We start from the raw sequence: 23,668 nt of genomic DNA, 5'->3' as shown, positions 1-23,668 counted from the left end.
GTGGTCTAGGTATTACTCATGTTATGGGGACCTAAATCTGTTTACTTAGTCACATTATAGGGACATATTATAGTAAGCAAGCCCCCATAACGTAAATCATTCCATTTTAAGATGAGGTTGAGGTTGAGTTAAGGGTTAGTGGTGGGCAGGCAATAGGCATGGTTCAGGTTTGAGTATGTATCCAGGAAATGAATGTATTGATCCAGTATATACGGTATATATATAACTCATTGACCATGGATCACATAGTCTTCAAATCTCCCTGGCGAAAGAGCAGAAAAACATGAATAAAAGTGCCTATAAAAAAAATTTTATATTTCTGCTTTGCAAGCACCAAAATAGTTGAGTTCTGCCCTCGGTCATAGCTCATCTGGCTGAATTAGTGTTACCATGGTGATACTAGTAATGACCTGCCAATGTATCATAACTTAAGACCCATATAGATTGTTTTCCCCTTCTGGACCTGCATGAAGAAGACCCGTCAGGCCCTGCAAGCAAGACAGTGGGGGTATGCCAGGTGTCTCATGGCAGCAGCCAATGCATGCCTGACACACCATTTGCAGGCACAAAAGACACACCAGTGTCTATTCTGTGTAAATATCTGCACGCATAACTCATCACATTACATTCGTTTTGCTGACGCTTTTGTCCAAAGCGACTTACAATCAACGAGGCAGGTAGCACCAAGGGCCCAGACTGGCGCGAACTGCAATCGAACCCCAAACCCTTCTGTACGGAAGTCGGGCGGTGCGAAGCACTAAGCTACTCTTTCAGAGAAAATGTATTTTGCGTCTTTGATCAGCAAAGTAGTAGGTGTTCAGTAGAAAAAATCATAAAGGTTGCAAAGCCCTTAACCCGTTCGTGTTCCTTCCATTTGAGAAACGTTGTCAAACTAAGGTTTGATGTGTCACAACCTGACCTGCTACTACCAAGTGGCAACATCACCTTTAAAAAGCCAACTAATTCAAACTGGCCTTTTGCTTTAGTCTATTACAGTCTACTGTAGTTCAACAAACTTGTGCTCAGGGTTTAATACATTTTATCACGATGATTATCATTATAAGAGGGTAGAAGAATGGTGCTGACTTGACTTTGGAAAAAGATGACATTTTCTAAATGTGGCAGTTTTTCATTCGGTTCTTTCTGGTCTATGGATGAAGACAGAGGATCATAACAATGTCTACAGGGCTTGAAAATGCTTTCTAGAGATCAGTACGTCAGAGAGATTGAATGATACAGGTCGTATGTGTTTAAGTGCTCGCAATACCTCACAGTGTGCAAATGAAAACAAACCAATGCCCCCGCTCTGCCAAAAGCAACTCACGGCTAACTTTGTTTCATTTCAAGGTTTTCTTTATTGTGTCATAAAGTTGAACTAAGTGAACCTTCTGTAACTTGAGACCTGATGTGAACATCCACACTAAAACTGTGCGTGCAATATGCAATATTTCTCCGCCTGAACGCTCCCGGCTCGGTGTCCCGTACAGAGATAGGTAAAGAAAACAAGGTGTGGATGAATTTGCGAACTGTAAATGTGTTATGCTCAATAAATAATGTGAATTACCAATTAGCAACAGTTATCCTCAGTTAACTGGACATTGTGTCACAGAGCTTTCATTGCGGGCACATGTGCTGGATCTGATTCTACAGATCAAATAAAGCACAGTAGTCCACTGACTTCAAAGCTTCTACTGTGTAATAATAAGCACAATGTGGCGTTTAAAGCCACTTGCTGTGGGTTTTTCACAAAGCCAACTTTGTCAAGTTGCCAGGATGAATGGAAACAGGTGAAAATGATAAATCCCAGACTGCAATAATCTATTATGTGCGTAGACGCACAATTCATATTTAAACCATTTCAACTCCTACACTCGTCTCATTATCTTACATTTTGCAACACTCAAAGAGAAGCCACTGCTTCACCTGTTCAGGATTATCCAAGGTCAACGGAGTTAAAAGTCCGTGCAGGACAAGGTCACTCGCACACATCTGCTCGCACTGACTCGACGGAGATTGAGTCACTTTTACGAGAATGACCTGCTCTGCCTTCACGTCACAAACCCTTGATCATGTCTGCTTAGTTTTTAATTCCAAATTTCACACTTCTGCACCGTACAAGACGGAAAGCATAAACAAGCATTACATGCATGTCTGCAATATTATGGATGGATAACATTGGAATGTCAGCTTTGTGCCAGACGACAGTGCTGACTACAAACATAGGCAATTCTGTCAAGGACTATATTGTGATTATAAAATTATTTTTTTGAAGAGTACAAAAAGGAAAGACTACACCAACGCCCCTACATAAATGTAGTGGAAAAGAAAAACGCTGAAAGCAGCGATTTGCTTTAGCCTGAAATGTTTAAGTGTGCTTCACTTCAAACAATAGTGCAAAATTGAAACACAGTTCATTTCCAATGTCATCACTGTGATCTCAGCAGAAACGGGCAGATGTTCTCACACCAACCCATCTTAACCCTTCGCCCAAGAGACATCTGCCGTGTGCTGGGCATACATTCTCAACGGTTTGTCTGGTGACATCTTAACAGCGGAAAAATCGACCTCAGTTCTGGGAACATGGCAGTCAGCGCCGCTGCCGCTGTGCAGAGTCATTCAGCTATTGTCAGCCAACCCGGTACCCGGTTACCGCTTGGTTCTGCTCAAAGCCTCATAAAAGTGAAGAGCAGCTAGAGCTCCCTCTTTGCATCCAAGATTCAATTCATTCCGTATAATGTAATGTCCCCGCCCCACCACCACCACCACCACCAACACCACCACCTTGGGGAGCATTGGCAGCCAATGAGACATCAGCCGGATGCCTCCGACATGGCGTGTCAGTTTTTGTACCACATTTTTTCCACCCAGAGCGTTCATTACACAAATGGTTCTCTTTTCTGATATGACTATATCATGATAAACGACTGTTGGAGGCACACACAGTGTTACGCTGCGGGCACATGCACCTTTGATGACGAATGGAGGGAGGGACGGGAGGTGTGGGGCTGGTGAGGTGAAAGAAGGGAAGAAGTCCTATTTTTCTTTCTTAAAAATAAAGGTTCCCTCAGGACCATTTCAATTAGTCATCGGAAGGCAAATTGGTCAGTTTATTTGACTGAACGCAGAGCAGATTTCAGGAAAAATGACTTCAGTGCTTGTGAAGTCACGGAGGAATTTCTCGCCCGACTCCCTCCCATTAATGCAACCGTGTGCTTTCGCATGTGGTGTTGATCTAAATGTGCGGAGCAGTATGGTGCAGACCTCGGAACTCTTACAGTTTTTCAGACAAACTTCAAATATCTGATAACTTAAAAGACAAAATGGCTTATGGGCTGCCATCATTATAAAAACCTGTTTTGCCTCATGAAAGCACCAGCCTTCGCGTTGACCGCTCGGATCAGGGTATAGCGGCTTTAACAACAGACGCAGCCTGTTCCCAGTATGCTGTGGACCATACCAGGAAGTGCCACCGGTGGAAACACCCACCAACACCTGCCAGTCAGGCTCAACATGGCTGCAGGTTGGCAAGCATCCAATCATCCTTTTTCTTTACAGCAAGTCTGTCTGGAAAGTTCTGATGAGGTGCTAAGTGTCTAATAAAGGGCGAGATAAACTCCATGAATCCAGACACAAATCCTTCCGTACTCCTTCAACAATGTCTTTATCATTAACCAAGGAATTTACCTAATTCTAACGGGCAGCACAGACTGACAAAATGTGTGTTTCTTTGTGTTTCAATTCACATTTGTTATTTACTCACCAATGACTATGCTCCACTGCATTTCCCGAACGATCCGCGAAGCGACAGTGAACGAGGTGATTCCCCCCCCCCCCCCGTCGTTGTTTATGCTACAGGATGCTGCGCTTGTGAGAGCTCATTGGTGGTTTCAAGATTCAACTGAGGGACTTCATTGGTTACTGAAGGCTTCAAGCGTTTCTCTCAGTGGCACGAGCACACACAACTATAAAAACATGTTTCAGCTAGGAGAAGAAATGTATCTCCTGATCTTACCCAACACTTTCAGTCAAACTTTCTAAAACCTTCATGATGTCTCCAGAACCATTTGGCTCAGTTCTCAGAGGAACCATCGCCAACTTTGAAGTGTGGAGATAACTGAAGCCTGCCCGCAGAACTATATGAGCACTCTAAATCAATGGAAACGACAAATGTACACATCAGTGATTTGGTTAAACAAAGTAACACAAAATGACCAGCCTGAATGTTGTAGTTTTTCTAAGCCTTAACAGACATTCGGGAACATCTGACAGTGGTGCATGGCCTTTGTCAACAGCAAGAGGAAAACTGATTTTTGAGAAATATTCAAAATAAAAGATAAATGTGCAGGTTGTTTCTTCGGGTATGTGCAGGGAAGAGTTTGTAGAAATCCAAGCGTAAAGACATGGACCATTTGATTACAATTTGAAAACTGCTTCAAACCCTATAGATAAACGTTTAAAAATGGAAAAAGATCAGATTCATGCCATCCACTGGTCTTATAAGAACTTGAAAATTTGAAACACTTGTGCTTTGTGTGTGGAAAAATTGCAGGGCCACAAAGAGTGACCGTGTTACACCTTGATTCAAATCAAACAGAGCGGTGGGGTTTTTTTTCGACTTCCAGGGCTGGTAGCTGTTTCGTGGCAGATGCTGAATCACTGCATGGGTCTGGCAGGTGGGAGGTAAAAAGCAGAAAAGGGCAGCTTCAATGCAGCTGGAAGGAAAAATGTGCCAGCCAACAGAGAGATGTACTGGAAAGCCCCCATCACGTACTGTACCAACCAACACTGTCGTCGGTTTGCAGACACCTACGCAAACGAACATGCTCCCGCATGCACGTGCAGAAGCTTTCACACAGAGAAAAACACAAAAAACACAAAAACCTGACATGTTCAAGTCAAACCAACAGCAACAACCTTCTCATCGTGGAATATCCAAACACATCAAGTGAACATTTGTAGCCAAATTCCCTCCAGTCTCATTTTACACACTATGTGCAAACCAACATTTAATGTTGTGGGGCTTCGTCTCCCCCAACTCACAAACCAAAGTTTGCAGCCCAGCCCGTCCCGATGCTACCAGCGGGGGTCTCTTTGCGGTTCTGCAAATTGTTTACGGGGTTACGGCGAGGAGAGGTATCGTAGCAACACTGTTTGAAAAACAGTCAGAGAAGAGATGAACAAAAATAAACAGCATCTCTTGTGGTCTGTTTGAGAATGTTGTGTTTCTGCGCTAATCTGCCCGTAACACTTAGTTTTATATCAACCATTTTAAATGCCTCAAGAATCCTCTCCTACCAGAACTGTGTCTGTTGTCGCTCAGGGGGGAAAATAAATAACCTTCATTTCACAGAATAGTTAAGTATCCCTCGGTTGAAAGATTAGAGACGATTGACGTCGACAAGATGCCTTTACTATCTGCATGGAAAGACAACTTATAGACCACCAAGACACATTTTACCAGCATCATAGTTTTCCTTGCTGCCTTGCAATATAAAGCAAAACTGTTACAGCCCTGGCCAGCGCTGAATGCTACATGGATGAAATTCAGTGTTGGTCCTGGCCTGCGCCAAGCCGAAAAGCTGTAACAACAAGAACAAGCACTAACTCACATCTACAGGGTTTATTTGGTTTGAGTTCCACACTGTCAGATACTGGCGGGGCCGCTTTTGGCCACACAGCAGAGCAGAGAGGAAAATGAACTTAGAAAAATGCTTAATCCTGGCACTTTTATATGAACTGATTTAGCAGATTATAAAAAAAATATAATTCATTTGGGAAAATTCTAAGGACAAGTTGTTATTTTTGTCTTTTTGTGAGAAAAGATTTTTCACTATATGTTGCTGAGTTAGAGGCTATCCATACAAATGTGTTGTAGTTCTTGTTTTTTATATTTACAGAGCATAGAAATATGATTGATGAATATTTTTCTTAATAGATTTAGATCAGATAATGAATTGCTCGAATAACAACTAAAGCTCAATTTGTAAAAATGTGCACTTCTACACTGTTTTTTGTAGTAAGAAAAATATACAGCCAGTCGAAGAACCATTCCTCGTCGGCCGAGCCTAAATACGGTGTTGTTACGGTGGCCCACACGGTATAAGAGAGGACAGCATAGACACTCACAGGTGCTTCTGCAGCTGCAGTGACTGAAGGATTCACTAAGTGAGCGATTCGACATGTTCATATTCAACAACAAAACTTTAAAAATAGCAAGAATTATGAATGGCTTGGCGTGATTGTCAAAGCACATCTGATTCCAGAGATCAGTGGGGTTATACACCATTTGGTTTCCATTCAATGAGTTTTCCTTATACGGAAAAGGTAAGCTAAGTGGAAGTGAAGGAAATGACGTAACGTGGCAGTGACCAACCAGGTAATAATGACTGGACAAGGTAGGCAGACCAGGAAGTCACAAGTAGGAAGGGTATGGGAATACGCCAAGTTAAGCTTATTGTCTCCTGTGCAGATTCGAGAGAGGACTTCTCATCTAACTCTCTGCAAGAAAGCAAATAAGCCCATTTTTCAATATGAGCCATTCCCATTAATTCATGCTCAATGGCAGAACATTTGTGTAAGATTTCAAACACCACTGGGGAGTCTAAGGTGAATAAGGTTTAAGATGTGCACAGAACAGTATCAGAAAAAAAAAGGGGGCAGTCCAACTGACAGAGAAAGTGCAGTTTAACGAAGATAAAGCAAGATAGAGATGCACCGACACACCGAGAAGCCCAGCCAGATGCGAATGGGCATGCAGGTGAGCTGGGCTCGGCCGGTCCTCAGCCGTCCCACCTGTGCAGAAAGGACAGGTGTGAGTGTGTTGGCAGCCAGGAGGCACCTCACACCCTGCAGAGATAGGGGTGTGATGGTCTCCACAGGTCCCGGAGTAGAAAACATTTGAGCGCCATGCGTGCATCCTGGCCCTGACTAACGCACACCCCCATGGATAACACATTCCACCCCGGTAAACAACCGTGAGAGTGGCTGGTGTAATCGGCAAAGTACATATATACCCCGCCAGGGATGTTCACACACACACACACGCGCTCACACACACACACACACACAAACGCACAGCACCCCTACACCTCAATCAGACCCTCCCAAGAGGCACTGAGGTGCATCGCTGAAATTCAAACCCTTGCATGGACAGCACACTTCGCTGCTGAGAGGCAGAGCAGCTCATCCCGAAAGACGTAGTTTCTCAGGGCGAGGGATGTGGTGTGTCGGGGGATGTAGGGACCAGAGTGGGCTGGAGGGGGGAGAGATAAAGCGAAGACTTAAAATGAAATGAAAAGAAACGGAGGAGCGAGCGTCTGCCGGTAATTTTTTCTACCTATCAGAGTGTGGATGATATACTGTGGTGTTTTAACGCAGAAGGGAGGTTTCTAGAAAAGAAGAACAGCATTTGGCTAGGAAGTTGGTGAAAAAGTCATTTTTAAAACAGCTGCAGATATATCAAGCAGAGCACGGAGAATATTAACATTTCCTTTCTGTAATGTTCTTCCTGTGTTCACAGCTATTTCCTTTGGCAGCTCCAGTTTCCTCCCACTTTGCAAATATGTGCAAGTCTGGTGAGACTGGAGGCTCAAATTTGCTCATTAGTGTGAATGTCAGCGTGCGGATGTGTATCTGTACTTGCTCTGTGCAGACTAGCGACCTGTCCAGGTTGTTTCCAAGCCCCGATTCCAACGCATGCTGGGATTGGCTTGCCATACCGCTAAAATAGATAGTTATGGGCAAGTGTATCAATGAATTAAAATGGTGTCTTATATTAGGCCCAGTCCGAGGAATTACTGCTTTATGGTCCTTGCCGGACCAGAAGAGGAAATGTGTCACCGCCACCATGTTTGCCATCTTGGCAGTGTGTGTGGGTGAACGTGTTTGTACCCACTTGGCACTCGAGAGTCATTAAAAGAGGGCGTTCATTAATGAAAAACAGCACTGACAACCACAAGAAGCCTCAAATACACACAAACACCATAAACACAAAATGAAGGACATGTGTGCACATCCACATACACCCATGGACTGTTTTGTCTCTGCTCCCCGCTCCTTTCTGCTACAAACACTTTTTTTTCCCCCTCTCTTCTTCTTTCCAGTCGTCTTAATTGTGATGACCCCGTAAACACATATAAAGACACACACGCACGGACAAAAACGAAGGAAACCAAACAAACAAAAAAGGAAAACTACGTGATACCTCTGGTGCTTTATTCCAAGCACAGCGTGATTGGATGTAGCATATATTTTTTCTCAAACCTCAATTTTGATCTAAAAGTCAAATATGGTCGTATCTGGGTGGGCTGTGAATAGGTGAAAGACGGATGAGGAAGTTGTGTGACAAGCCGTTCAGTCACCCCCTTTGCTTCCCGAGCCAACAACCCTCATCACTTCCAGGCGAGTATCCTAAAGAGGATGTTTTGTGCTCAGAGCAGCTCTGCTCTTTCTCAACCACAGCTCTATCACTTCAAAAGCTTAGCCCCTGAACTGTTTGTTTACAAGCCGCAACGGCATTGATTGTATGGCAAACAGTGTGTAGGCTTGGAGCGGAGCACATACGGCACTGGAAGAACCTCTGGCCATCAGTTCGGGACATAGTTTGCTCGCTCCCTCTGCTCAAGGCTGTCATCTAGTGGCTCCGGTTCCACTGGTGCTACAGGAGGATGCTCTGAAGTTAGTGTCCTTGATTGTGAAATGAAAGAAAGACCTTCAATAACAAGATATATTCCTCGCTTTTCTCTGACAGACCCCTTTTTTCTTTCCTCGACGTAGGCCCCCCCCCCCATGTGCATGGCTTGAGTTTCACACAGCTGCGTGAGGCGGGACCCCTGCGGTGATTTGTAGCACTATAATGGCTCATCCACTGCTGTGCGTCTCCTCCCAGACACTGAGATAACAGCTCTCACCTTACCTCCATCAACGACTAATAAGGGGGCTGCGGAGGGCTTCCAGGGGAGGATGGGGGCAGCGGGGTGACCTGGGGGGGGGGGCAAGAAGAGCAGGGGTGGAGGAGTTGCAGGTGTAAAGAACTCCTCTGGCTACGGACAGGTGCACTGCACCTGTGCCACGTGTGTCCGGCCACTGGTGTGTGTGCGTGTGTGTGTGTGTGTGTGTGTGTGTGTGTGTGCGTGTGTTTTTTGCTATTTGTTTCCCCCGTCCTTATGTTAAGATAAGCTAACATGATGGTAGCTTCAAATTCAATTGGACATTCAAGTGGTATCTATCTTTTTGTCCAACAACCAGCAAGAAAGTGAAAAAGCTCATTTCCAAAAATGATAACATGTACTGATACCATTGATGGTGTGGTTTTGTATTTGTGTCTTCCCCTGCTTTACAATTCATCTGGCCAATAAAATGTCAACAGCGACGTGTGTGCATGCGCGTACACATTTTTGTAAAATTCAGGGATTTTGAATGGTCCTCTTCTTCAAGGGGTTGCTTATAAATCTAGTAATTGAGTTTGGTTTGGCCTTAAAATTAGGTTGAAGTTCTTAGTTTGCTGTTCATGTAGGTTGTGCATTTGTTCTCACTTTGGGTTTTTTGTGCAGCAGTCAGATTTCAGGCAGACTGGAGTTTAATCGGGAGCCATTGTTCCAAAACAGCGGCCCTCTCCTCCTACAGGGAGTCGCTCTTGGAGGAAAAGAGGAGTAGGGGACAGAGGTGAAATGGATGAGGAGGTGAAGGAGAGGGAGAACTAGTCAAGTGGAGGTGGTGAGGGACAAAGGGATTTTGGGAGAGGAGGAATTAAACCTGATGAAAAATGAATATACGGAATACAGAAAGAGCAAAACTAAAGAATTAAGTGAAAGTACAGAAGGACCTAATTTTGGAATGACGCCAACCAGTGGCTGGGAAATGGCGATTGCTTACAGGTTAGAACTCAGATCAAATTTATTGTCATTGAATTGCATCAGGAAACGGCTCTGCTGTAGTTAGCATCCAACATAAACCAAAACCAGATCTTACAAGTACATATATGCACACACGCACACAGACACACAGAATTTCCTCAACGTCTGGACAGCATTACATGTGTCGAGAGGAAACCCCCCTCCCCCCTCCCTAATTATAGTCTGCATCATTGGAGACTGAGGCCTCTCGAGAACATGTTTTATCACTGTGTTGTGGCAGAGAAAACACACACACACACACACACACACACACACACACACACACACACACACACACACACACACACACACACACACACACACACACACACACACACACACACACACACACACACACACACACACACACACACACACACACACACACACACACAACTCCTCAAACCAATAATAGACAGCGGGCTGCATTAAAAATTCCTATTATCAACACAGAGTTGTTCATCTCTTGTTGCATACATAGCGCTTATTTACATCTGATGAGAAAAGAAATGCCAAGACGGAGAGGACCGAAGCGGTGAGCAAAGAAATACGAGGTCTCTGAGTGCGGCATCATTTGATTTTGCTCGATGATGGTGTACAACAAAAGGGCACTGTGGGAACTGTAAACAATACACACCGCAAGCGATGGCGAGCCGGGTATCATGTGATTGTGCCTGGAACTCTCCGCCAGTGAAGCAGCGCAAGCGGCAAAGTGTGGTGGAAAGGCAGAGGCCCAACTGATAAACAGAGCGAAGGGGTAATGTACATAAAGGCCGGCTGCGTCGCTCTCAGGAGATGAATAATGAGCCGGGCTGCATGTAAACTGTGGTCGGAAAACAACAAAAGCTGCTGACTAACTGTAGTGGTGTGTGGTGAGGACGCTCTGTCATTTGGGCCTTTGCCTGCACAGGGAGGCCTCTTTCGCCCAAACACGCTCTCCGTGTCTGAATGGAGCAGCACTGTGGCTCGAAATGTAGCTCTTCCTGAAGTATAATAAATTATTTTTAAAAAGACATGGGTGATAGATGGATAGACAGACAGCCTGGTACCTACATGTCTATGTCATTGTTGTCTGCATTTACCATTCCAGATGCCAAGTGTCGGTGTACCAATTGTCTGTTTGTTTTTTTACTTATTAGTCAACAGTCCGTTAGTCAATTTTATCCATTTATTTCCAAATTAGTAATTACACGCATAAAACTAATCACAATTAAAATAGTATGAAAGATTAGAAAAACAATCATAAGAAATAAACTAACACTTTGTTTCTCTCTTGAATCCACAACCAACCATGTCCCGATTCTTGTGTATGGTTGTTTTCTCTTTTCAGTACAGACGCTGAAGAGTTTTTCTCCCACTCCTGTTCTTGAGGCATCAATTTACTCTCCATTAATATCCGATTTGTTCTCCTCCTTCCCACACCTCTTGTTGAGACTGTTGAAATACTTCTCTCGGAAGGCGTTGTGTCCCTGGTAGGGACTGAAACTTGGATCAGCCAACCGGTCGAACTCCTGCAAAGAGACAAACATAGAGATTATCGTCATGAACTTAAACTTAAACCTGCCGCCTAAAAGTGCTGCCTGTTTTCTCCTACTGGGGAACTTTTTGCAAGACATAGCCACATTATATGCAGTGGAATATGATCTTGAATACATATACTAAATAAAATAAACCCAGATAAGTCAGTTATGTTTTTTTTCCTCAAAAAGAGCATGTGCAGTGTTGAGACAAACATTTGATAACACTATATCATCATATACATATAAATATCATCTATATGATATGAGGGTTGAAACAGCTCTCCTTTTTGTTCAGCCAATGAAGCTACTCCCACCACGTCAGTATAATAATGGCATCCAGAGGTTTGCATACCTTTTCCATGTTTTGATATGGGAACAGAGCTGCGTTCGTGTATCCGAACAATGTATATGAGCTGTTATGAATCCCGACAGCTAAACAGTTTGTCTTGGCCGTAAGGTAGCCGCTGGTCAACAGAGGGATGAAGGGAGAAAAAGAGATGCTGGGAAGAGAAATAAATGAGGTGCGTTGAATTGGAAGTGATGACTCCGATGCTGGGGCCTGCGAGTTTTCAGCAACACCTCTCGTTTTGCTTGCTGATACTGCCAAGCAACCTGAAAACAGTTTCCATGACCACTCTGGGGGAAAAACTCACAGTGGTAACAAGACTGACAACCTAACCGTGACCCTACTTTAATAAGAATAGAGGGGCATGACTGAAAAACTGTGGGGATAACCGCTTGGACTTTGCCAACAATCATACAGGTGGACGGATACATAGATTTACTATTCAATTACGCAAGTAACAAGTTTTTCATGGCCAATAAACACATGTCACAAACCATAGATGCAAAATAAATTTGACGTTTGTCTGCAGTAGTTTAACAGGAAACATTACCGGCAATTAGGCTCGCCCCCTTCATTGTCAAAGCACTCAACAGTGAGGGTGAACATGTGTCATAGGCGTGCAAACGCATTAAAGTGTTCACCCTGGGGAACGACTGCACTTGGGTGCAGACTGAGGCACATTTGGAAAGTAAAAACCTGAGAAAGATGCCAGTCAGATAAGATGAAACAAATGTGTGTGTCTGTGTGTGCGTGTCACACGAAGGCCCTTTATGGGAGCAATTTGGGGTTTTGAAGTGGAATGGATGACAGATCCCAAAGATGGATTGTTTTCCATACGACGTGTGATTAAACCATTTAGGGTTCCAGTATAAAAGAAATGAGCCAATCGCAGCCAGATGTTGAGGATTAAACCCCAGACAGACAGGGAGAGACACCATCACTTCCACTGGGATGACACGTTAAAAACATGCCACATACATGGAAATGACACACACTCATGTGGTTTCACTCTGCAGATATGTTGTCATTGATGCTATGAACAATGTAACCGCAATGCATAACTTAAAACAATACAATCATAAACACATCAAATTATATATAACACCCATGGGCGTGAGCACCCATGGGCGTGTTGGCTTTAAAATGAGATGTGGTCTAGAGATGCATCAATTTTTCAATGAATCGATTATTAAATGAATCGCCAATTATTTTGATAATCGATTAATCAGTTGAAGTAGTTTTTACGAATAAAAAAGAGGCAAAGTTCTCTGATTTCAGCTTCTTAAATGTGATTTCTTGGTTTCTTTGCTCCTCTATGACAGTAAACTGAATATATTTGGTGTGTGGACAAAACAAAACATCCTCTTGGGATATGGGAACCACGATCTTAATTTTTCACAATTTTATGACATTTTATGGACCAAAAACTAATCGATTAATCAAGAAAATTATCGGCAGATTAATCGATTATGAAAATAATCGTTAGCTGCAGCCCTAGTTTGGTCAGACACGTGTTGAATAGAGCATAGTGTCCATTTCTACGCACAATGAATAAAACAAAAATGTTACTTCAAAGCAAACAACCAAAAACTTACTTAGGGTTTACTTAAAAACACTGAAAAACATCCACCATAGTGTCAGTGGTCTACTGGCTGACTAACCGACGCTACGGGACAATCCTGTACATAAGACCATTAAAACGGCTGACTTACTGTTACATTTCCCCTTTAACATCATTGAACAAACTGCAACCATAAAAGCCAATAATTAATTGCAGTTACACAATGTTTCTGTGTAAGTTTTATGTTGTAAGGGTTTTAAATTATTACTACTCCTGGAAAACGTTGTAAAGAGCGAGGGAGAGAGCGTCATGGGTCGTTTCCTTTCAGCAGTCATTTGCTTTATGAGTCAGAATGGCACTAAAACTCTGGTCCTCAGTGAATTCACAACCAATTATCACCCCCGACTGACATAACAGGTCATGATACGAACAACCTGAGCAATGTATTTATTTGTTGTTGTTTTTTTAAACCAAATGAGCAATCACGACAGAGATGGATTACATGTCCGCAAGCCAGTCCTGTGTTTTGTCGTGTTAAAATCACATTTTTTTATCTACACCAATTTCATAGGATTCTAACTGATTGAAATCCATCATGGCTGGAAAACGTTTGTTATTAATCACAAGATGCCGATCAATTTTTCTTTTACTTTATAAATGCCTAATAATTTCAGTTCGAATGCAAACGAATTCAGAAGCATATTTCACCCACCTCTGGCTCTTTGATCTTCTCCATGGTGATCAGGCGTCGGGAAGTGTGGCTGGAGAGCGTCTGCTCACAGTTACTGATGAGCTGGAGACACGGATGAAGAGGAACCATCTCCTCTTTGTATCTGGAAAGGACAAAACACACAAAGTTATCAATCAATCTGCATAAAAGGACAAAGACAAACTTTCCACTAGACCACTTTCCTTCATCTGGACATGATGAACTCACTGAACTCACCTAAAGAAGTAAATGGGAGAGTTTTTTATGGCCTCGTGGCAGTTCACATTTTTTCTGGAGGCCATGCAAACTATAATTGCCATTGACTTTCCAAGTATTTCCAGACTTTTCTGTATTTCCATCTCTTGGAGCAAAACACTTTTTGACAATTGATATCTATGTACGCATTTAAAAATATATCTAGACATTCACAGATCTATACATGCATTTGCAGATTTGTCTATACATCTTCAAATGTCAATACACTTTTGAATATACATTCCTGTACACATCCGCAAATCTCAGTATGCATTTGCAGATTCTTTTACATATTTACATATAGTTACACACACAGATTGAGATACAGTTACAGACGTCTCCACACACACACACACACACACACACACACACACACACACACACACACACACACACACACACACACACACACACACACACACACACACACACACACACACACACACACACACACACACACACACACACACACACACACACACACACAGAGCACTAATCCTGTCAAATGTACTACGTAACTCTCTCACCAATAGCATCACTTAACATTTGACGGCTTTTACGGAACCAAAGCTGACGAGGCTCAGTCAGTGTGCCGAGAGAGACGATACTGGAAAAAGTGACACCTACCCGACGGGTCGACTGACGTGTCCATCATTGCCAGCCAGGCCAGGTTAGGAACTATTAGCGGCAGATGAGGTATGCGTTTGCGTATTTGTGTCAGTAGCACTTTCTCCTTCTAACCACGATCCCGGGAGTAGATTTGCACGCTACTGTTTGTCTGCCCCTGTTGCCATGGCCACACTTAGGGCCTCTGCGGCGACGGGATGTTTGGTTGTCACGGTGACTAGCGGTGATGCAGCCAGGCGATAATTCTCTCCTGCCAATCAGGAGCTGTTAGTGGTGAGCTCGACCAGTTAAGATGGTGTAAACGTCTAAGGCGAGCGTTGTCTTTTATCTTCCAAACTTTTTTTTTTTAGAGCCTATGATATTATAAAGGGCACCTCACTACTGCTCACTTGTTTTTTTGTATTGCCATGAGCCATTAAGATGCCCTTACATTTGACAGTAAAGAAACGCAGAAGGACACAAGATTACATGATTAAAACTGTACTTGCATAAAAACCTGATTTTAAATGCATCAAAAAAATATTTTATTTGCCGAGTAATATCTCATGATCTAACAAATTTAAAGTTACTCTCAGTTTCTCAGCAAAATCTCAAGCAGAAGCAGTGGACAATGGCCTTTAGTAAAAGTGCCAAATAGCTAAATGACTGATTGGCCAAAAATGTCTGAAAACATATACCGAAGTGAAGAAATTATGCAGACGGATAATGAAACATAATTTATACTCGGTGACACGAGTATCACCTTACTTGTTACAACACAGTCACTTTGTGTCCTGCTTCACTTGTTTATGTTGTAATTAGTCACTTTATGGCTGTGATGACTGATATTCCATCGTCTGTCGTTATATTTTGCTTCTGTCATTTATTATTTAAAGGAGAGAAAGGGACAAGGGTTTAAAGGGGTCTGGCCTGATCTATGTGCCGTCATTTGCCGACAGCACTTTGTCACCTGTCCTCTCTAACACAAGCCTCCCCATTCTCATGAGGCAGATACACACACACACACACACACACACACACACTCACACACACTCACACACAAAACACAACATCCACCGTTTCTATCACAGCGCATTGCCACAGATACACACATATGTGGGGGGTGACAGAAACCCGATATCTACAATGTAGAGCCCCAGATTAGGCCCAGGAGACAGGCTACGTCTGAGCTCACACACACACAGACATTGCAATTGTGCACAGAAACACACACACGTCGGTCAGCCTGCAGACCACAAGGACAGATAGTTCACATATCGGACTTGGCTGGCCTCAGACGTTTATTTTGGCACGGCGCTCTGACAGGCACAGAGCCGAGCACCGGTAGATGAGTAGAAAAGACAAATGCGTGAACATGATGACACACGTGTATGCATGTGCTCATACACAAGACCACACACACATCCATGTGTATGTACAGAAATGTACACTTATACAGACAAAGGCAAAGGGATGTTTTTTGGGAGTGTTTGTGCATGTGTACATTTTTCCTCACAAACAGACACACAAAGAAAAAGGATTCATGATTATCTCATTGCCCTCCCGGATTTATAATCAATGACCAAAAGGAGTTCAAGCCTCGCAGGGTTTTTTTCATCAGTTGCTGTCTCTGTCTGTTGTGGTTCATAACTTTACAGTCTAACACCTGTCCTTCCAGTCAGCACTTCACTTTCTGCTAACGCGCAGAACATTTAACAATGCACAACCTTGTTCCAGAGGAGGCGCCCTTATATGTGGCCCGGGTATAAACGACCACACTCACTGTCAGTTGTGGTTTACTGAGGACCAGCTGTACGGGCGGGAAAAACCTCAACACACCTGTATACTACTGTGTGGAAACACTGTCATTCACACAGGTGGTTACATACATAGGACAATGTTTTATTGAAGCGGGAATGGAATATTGCTTAAAGGGAAATGCTAGAAGGTAAAAAAACAAACGGGTGGAAATTCCTTTGTTTTCCACAACCAAGTTTCATCAAACCAAGTTTAAGAATATGCAGTCTTTGGATTTAATGAAATGTATGCATGTTTATACTGTAGCTCTTCTTTGCTTCATGTTGTTTGTTTACTTAATGAAGACATAAGGGCAACACAAGTTTTTAAATGTTGTCGGTTGTGCTCTGTATTGCAAGCCTGTATTGTACAGTTGGGGTTTTGTGGTATGAGTCAGCCCCCTGTTGAAACAATTTATTATTTGTAGAATAAAACCCATCATGAAAAAATATGTACTATAAATGTTCTATTTTTAAAGTGTACAATGTCCTAATAGGTTTTGATGGATGGATCCCGTTTAGTGAATTTAATTTATATAAAATATATATCTTACCAAGGTATGTTTTAAACAAGGCTAAAAAAAAATGACAGTAATAGAAATCAGTATGCTTTACTGAGCCAGGTAATACTTTGAGAGGTTGAAGTTAAACATAAACTACAGTAAACAATGAAGTTTCTTTACTCACTCGGGACTGTAGACTGGCAGCCAATAGACGAGCCTCCCGCCCATCACCAGGTGGTGAGCTGAGAAGTTTAACAGATCTGTGAAGATGTCACTAAGGTTGTACGCCTGTGAGACAGGGACATGAGACTCGCCATAGCTGGGCAACAGATTAAAAGAAATATGAACAGGGTTAGAACAGAGCAATGATAACAAAACATTCATCCTTTGACAACATTGCTGAGATTTTTTTTAGGATCTACTAGATCCTAAAAAATACCTTTACTTGCTTGAGAGTAAAAGCTTGGCCTACTGCAGTCAACTGATATGCTATACCTTTAAAAATGATGTTCAGCAAACTCAGAAAAAAAGGCTTAGATGCCAAAACTGTGTGATATCAGTGTTGGTAAAAAAGCAGGTGAACTTACATGCCATCAGCAGGTTTAGTGATGTCTTTGTGGGAGCCTGTTCGTCTGGTGGACTCCCGGATACCATATGGAGCTGACGTTGCAAAAAAAACACAGGAATAAGAAAAACTCAAAGCCTGCACAGGTGTAGCTGGAGCACAGGCCGATTACAATACCGTGAAAAAGAAGAATCCAGTGTGTGTTGAACACTAACACAATATTGTAATTATTATTATTATTATTATAATAATAATCAGGACCTACGGTCAGTAATAATGGCATCAAACAGAGCAGCGTCCCTCCACACAGACTTGGATGCATCGGACACCATTACATCCAAATACATCTTCTCTGTTCCATATTGCCGGAGGTTAGCTCTGATATTCTCATCGGGTCCTCGCCACTTCTGGTTCGTACGACTCGACCGACCTGAAAGACAAAAGCACATTTAGGAATATGAAAAAAAAATTCATGGATTAAATAACTTGAAGAGACTACAGTTGGTGTGCCATGTGAGAGTAGACAAAACTTACCTCTGCCATGAATAGTGTTGTAATCAATATCTATTCCACAGACATAGGATCCAAAATGAGAGCATGCTACCAAGAGGCTTCCTGAAACAGAGACAAAGAACTGGATCATGATTTTCCAACGTATGGCTATGTCTGTGTGTGAGGGGCAGAAACAGACATATCTCACCTGTGCCAACAAATGGGTCAAAAACAAGGTCATTCTCTTTGACTTTAGCGTGGTTGGCCATGAGGAATGAGAGGCCGGCATCCATACTGGTGTTCCCAATGAAGTGTCTGTTCTTCACGCTGTGGGAGCGAATGAGTTCACGCTGACCGTCCGCTATCTGATGCAGGAGTGAGGGAGCATGAAAAAGGGTTAAGTTGACGATTACCTCTATTTGGTATAATGCAAACAAAAAGTCCCGTGAGTCTGTCTCACCCATCGGCCAAAGTATATGTAGAGTGGGTGCTCTGGGATGTTGTTGGGTTCCGTGCCGTAATCCTCTAACAAACAGAAGATGTGCTGGGGGCTCTTCAGGCTCACCGTGCCCTCAAATGGAAGATACTCCAAAGCCTGACATGAATGTACTGAACATGATATTTCCAAACACATACATAAGCTTACAGAGATGGGAATACACTTCCCACATTCCTGAGCACACAACACCAATCTACTCACATCAATCCTTTTGATTCTGTCTGTGAACTCCAGAGTCTTGTTAAAAGTGTAGACGTTGATTCTGTATGTGGATTCTTTGTGCATGAAGGGTGACTGCAGAGGAATAAGGAGGAAAAGGACAAACACAAAACTTATTACTCTATGTGTTTCATATTAAACGTGTCCTAGTATTACATGGATTACATAGATTTTTCTGCCTAACACAAAAAGACTGTAAACTGTAGCATCACAAACCATGTTCTCTGATGGGTATTTCAAGAGGGATGTTCTGAGTTCACTGTGTGTCTGTCCATGACCCCATAACTCAAAGGCAGACCTGGAAGGTTAATACAACTTAAACTACATCCACATTACAGCCACTATACTGTGGAAAATACTGCCAAGGTAACAGATACACAGATTGGTGAAGGCCAATCACTTACTTTGCACAGACAGATCTGGCCATGATGCCACGGACATCCTCCTCACACAAGCCATCCAGACACCAGAAAGGAGCCTAGAGAGAAGCAGCAGGAAGGTGAGTGGCTGTGGGAAAATTAGGTCAACAGGGCAAAACCTCCCCGTCTTTTCACTGTTACATCATCATTTTGCAGCAAAAAAAACAACATTTTGTCAGAAACAGCAGCGAAAACAAAGAGTTGCAAACCTTTTCTTTGAAGTTTCCACTTGGCTGGAACGGTTTTCCTGTGAGAGCCAGCAGAGACTTGATCTCCTGCGAGGGGTGAGCCGGAAAAAAAAACAAGTATCTGTATCTATGCAATTAACTCTATTGGAAAACACTGCACGCACAGGCAGGCTAAAGGGGCACAGTGGGAATTTGATACTTTGATAAAGGAGGGGGACATGAGCAAATGGTCAAATCTGGTGCAGCAAAAGCTGTCATATACGGAATGTAATAATGCTGGACCATACAATTTACATAATTCCATGGCCCATCATCTTTTATTTTAGACCCTTCCTATTCTGTAAATGCCCATGTTTTGCATTACTTCACATCCTAAATGGATACTGCAGAGACCGGAAGTGTTTTCACAAGCTGCAACAGTTAAACGAATGTTAATCGACAACTAAATTATTCCCCAACTATTTTGATAATCAATTAATCAGTTCAAGTATTTTTTGCGGAAAAAAAAAATCCATGATTTCAGCTCTTAAATGGATATTTAATGGAATATTTTTTCTTGTGTCTTTGCTCCTCTATGACAGTAAACGCAATGTATTTGGTGTGTGGACAAAAACAAAACATCTCAGGGTTTGGAAAACACTATTACCATTTTATGGACCAAACAGCTAATCGGTTAATCGAGAAAATAATCGACAGATTATTCGATTATGAAAATAATAATAATAATAATAATAAAAATAATAATAATACATTTCACTTAAGAAGCACTTTTCATAGCATGTTGCAGCCCTACCGAGCAGTGGTCGCTGTGAGCAGATAACAGATCACCATGTTTAAAAAAATAAAAAAGGATTCATTTGGAATGGACAACTTATCCCAGGAGCACAGTAGAGTAAAGATATAAAGACACTAACAAACCAACATGATTCTGCATGTGCATTACAACTGATTAAATCTCCCATGTACAGTATGGCCACTTGTTCAGATGAGCTAACTGCTCCTAATCATGCTCACCGAGTACAGAGAGAGAGAGGGAGGGTGGAGAAATAAGTTATTGTTCTACTAACGCGATGAACTATAAATTCTCACATGGCACTGAGGCATAAATCGACAAGAGATGAGACAGTTCGGTTTTGCCAGTTTGACTTGACGTTAGCTCCCACAGAGCTGCCCCCGGGAGGCTGGACCCCGCTCTGCTCTGCCCTCCCTCCCCTCCCGCGGGTGGTTCAACGTGAACATTCACATTCAGAGCAAGACAGAGGCTGGAAGTGGTTCATGAAGTTTACCGGTAACCTGAAGTCCAGATTATCTTGGGCGAGGTGGAACAGATACTGGAAGCATGAGCGACCGTGGGGAGTCGCCATCTTTGTTTGCTGTTTCAAAATACGTCCGACTCGAAACCGGGCTCTGCCGCAACACAGTTCCTAGTGTGGGTTTAAAACTACCATAAATGGTTGAAGAATGGGGTTCACCTCCTTTAGTTTATCATGACGCACTGCCTGGAGATAATTTGTGCGATGTGTTATTTCTTTTCTTCTTCATTGTGTGCCCATTGAAGACATTTCTACCGAAAGATAAAGTGTTTATACAAACAAGCTGATGTTGTCCGCAGAAACAAAATCACAGGCGTTCTACGACTTATCACAGACACTTTAATATTATTTCCTTTAAACCAATTTATTCAACACGCAAAAGTAACCTTTTTGGGGGGTCATGAATAGATGTCTATAACACAGTTGCGTGCATGGATAAGTCTCTTCTCCTCTCGGGCTGTAATCTGCTTTACTTCAGAGGCAACTTGTTGTCCCCGCCCTCTCTGCTCACTGATTGGCTGTGCAGCATCTTCTCTTAACGGGAATTGGCCGAGAGAGATGTCCATCACAGGGGGTTTGCCTCGGGACAGAAAGGTATCCGCTCTGTTCTGCTACTGTCAGCACTGCTGCAGTAGTGATGAGTTGAATTAGATGGTTTCAGTTGAACCACGGGATTGTTTTGGTTTGGGGTGTTGTTTTTCTTCTTCTTCACTTTGGCTACAATGAAAGACTGTTGCAGGTGAAGTGAGGATCGGGTGTCTGACATGTAAGTCGAATCATGTCTGATTATTATTTGCTTCAAATCTCTGGAATGTTGTAAAGGTTTTATTGACCCGGGCTACTTTACAAAGCAAGATGTTCACTCCTTTAAGTTTCTCATGATGAGCTTACACTGATTTTGTCAAATATCTGATTATTTCCTTTTGTTGTTGTGAATTGTTTGTTGTTCTGATTGTGGGCTACAACTGCTTACTATCACACAACTCTCTTGTCATCACTCATCATAGATCATATACAAATCTGAACCACCAAAAACTCCTCAATAACCAGGTGAAAAATATTGAGCCTGTAATACAAAATTATTCAGAAATGATTTAGGTCGTTGTTTCCAATTGCAATCAAAGCAATAGAAACTGTAACGATTTATAATTCAGTGAGTACAATATAATATTCTGTCCATATACAGTTATGCAATCTTCTCGTCAAATAGAGCCAATGATGGAGACAAACAGCCAGAGCCCCGCCACCATGGAAACTGAAGATGACGCCCCAGCTCCTGCTCAGTTCAGCGACGACACGGCAGCGTGCGTTGTTTCTGTGAAAGGCCTAAAGGACAACTGGCAGAAGTGGTCTGACGAGCGCCAGGATTACCAGAAGCACAATCCCTTCAGTCACGACACCAGGCCCAGCGTGGTGGTCCCTCAGAGGGGGCAGGACGACTACGGGAGGCCCCTGCAGGGCTCCACGACGGAGCAGCGGGGGAAGGATGCCCACACGCACATTGGCAGAGAGGTTCAGGAGCTGTGTGAAGTGATAAGGAACATTGGGGAGCCGAGAGACAGCGAGGGGGGTGATAGCAGCGGCGATGGGAAAGTGGTCTGTGTAGAATTTGGGAAACTGTTTGAGCGTTACGTGACAATCTCTAATAAACTGGTGGGGGTTCTTCTGCGAGCGAGGAAGCAAGGGCTGGTTAACTTTGAGGGGGAGATGCTGTGGCAGGGGAAGGATGATCAAGTAATTGTCACTCTGTTACAGTGACCTGACATTTAGGTTAGTGTTGATGCCTTGATTCATGTTCTATCTCCAGTTATTATAGAGCTACTTCATGACAACACTCATGGCAGTAAATGAATAGCATGGACAATGCACTACCTCTACTTCAGTCATGTAATGGTCCTTTTGGTTAGAAAAAAAAGCTTTTTCTTATTTACACAACCAATAACCTCAGTGGCTGATCATTCTCTCCATGATACAAACACAAACATCTACTCCAGTATGCAGATACATGCAGGAGGCAGATAAAATTGTGTACACACTTTTTAAACACAAGTTTATGCCAAACTAAAAGTTTGACTAAATACTAGACAAAAATTTTAACTTCTCAAGAAAGATATGCGGGACATGTAACGTGGGTCCAGTCTATTGTTGTCCACCTCTTTTAATGTATTTACATTATTTTATCAACTAGATTTCTTTCAGTTTAGCTAAACTACATGTTGTCTAAATAAATTGTGAACAGTTAAGAGCTTTTCAATGTGGGGAACGTGTAGGAGTGAGGAGCTGAAGTGAAGTCAGAGTGGTTAATGAGAGTGAACCTATGCTAAAGAGAACATGAGGCTCCCCGTGACAAACAATATGGTGCTAGAGGATGAACTTGATCCCACTTGGCTTCGGTGTTTCAAAGTGTGTATTTATTACCAGTGTGCTTTTAATTTGGGGAAACCTTGTTTCCTGCTTGTACCTCAGAATACCTGAACCACAACGAGACAGTACAATAAGCTATTAGGTTTGAGGAGTTCACTGTAAAATACTATGCACTAACTGATAGATGCCATAATATCTGCTGCTGCTATTGCTAAGTGCACGTGGCAATGCAAATAAATGCATTTCCCAAACATGAGCTGTTGTTGATTATTTAGCAAGCACTGTACTTCTTGTGGTCTTATAATAAAGAAATAAAACCCTGTTTGTTATATAAATAGTTAAAATAATGAATGAAATAGAGAGAGAGAGGGAGTGTAAACTGTTATCATTATTAGGACTTTATATTTGCTACATTAGATA

General features: G+C 42.6%; 2 protein-coding genes across 3 annotated transcripts; one reads left to right on the top strand and one right to left on the bottom strand.

The window, feature by feature from the left end:
* Positions 1-11,047: 11,047 nt before the first annotated feature.
* On the bottom strand, positions 11,048-21,005 carry trmt11 (tRNA methyltransferase 11 homolog). The gene is made up of 13 exons (XM_035637985.2): positions 20,858-21,005; positions 19,593-19,658; positions 19,369-19,442; positions 19,181-19,262; positions 18,947-19,039; positions 18,707-18,841; positions 18,455-18,611; positions 18,289-18,369; positions 18,020-18,184; positions 17,777-17,849; positions 17,374-17,508; positions 14,033-14,153; positions 11,048-11,404 (listed from the first exon to the last, which is right to left on the bottom strand). Exons 1-13 carry the CDS (start codon positions 20,933-20,935, stop codon positions 11,273-11,275), a joined length of 1,392 nt encoding a protein of 463 aa, XP_035493878.1. The 5' UTR covers positions 20,936-21,005; the 3' UTR covers positions 11,048-11,272.
* Positions 21,006-21,142: 137 nt separating this feature from the next.
* Positions 21,143-23,528, top strand: si:dkey-29b11.3 (actin-binding Rho-activating protein-like). 2 transcript variants are annotated; one of them, XM_047335569.1, is made up of 3 exons: positions 21,143-21,650; positions 21,892-21,934; positions 22,095-23,528. In XM_047335569.1, the coding sequence occupies exon 3, from the start codon at positions 22,100-22,102 to the stop codon at positions 22,640-22,642; it is 543 nt and encodes a 180-aa protein (XP_047191525.1). In that variant the 5' UTR covers positions 21,143-21,650; positions 21,892-21,934; positions 22,095-22,099; the 3' UTR covers positions 22,643-23,528. The 2 variants fall into 2 exon arrangements, with proteins under 2 accessions (XP_047191525.1, XP_035493890.2); XM_035637997.2 differs by lacking the exon at positions 21,892-21,934 and having other exon boundaries at positions 22,095-23,526.
* The last annotated feature ends 140 nt before the right edge of the window (positions 23,529-23,668 follow it).

The sequence above is a fragment of the Scophthalmus maximus genome, chromosome 1, assembly GCF_022379125.1.
Source record: "Scophthalmus maximus strain ysfricsl-2021 chromosome 1, ASM2237912v1, whole genome shotgun sequence".
Lineage (NCBI taxonomy): Eukaryota > Metazoa > Chordata > Actinopteri > Pleuronectiformes > Scophthalmidae > Scophthalmus > Scophthalmus maximus.
Note: the sequence above shows the minus strand (reverse complement) of the source record. Positions and strands in the feature narration are given on the sequence as shown.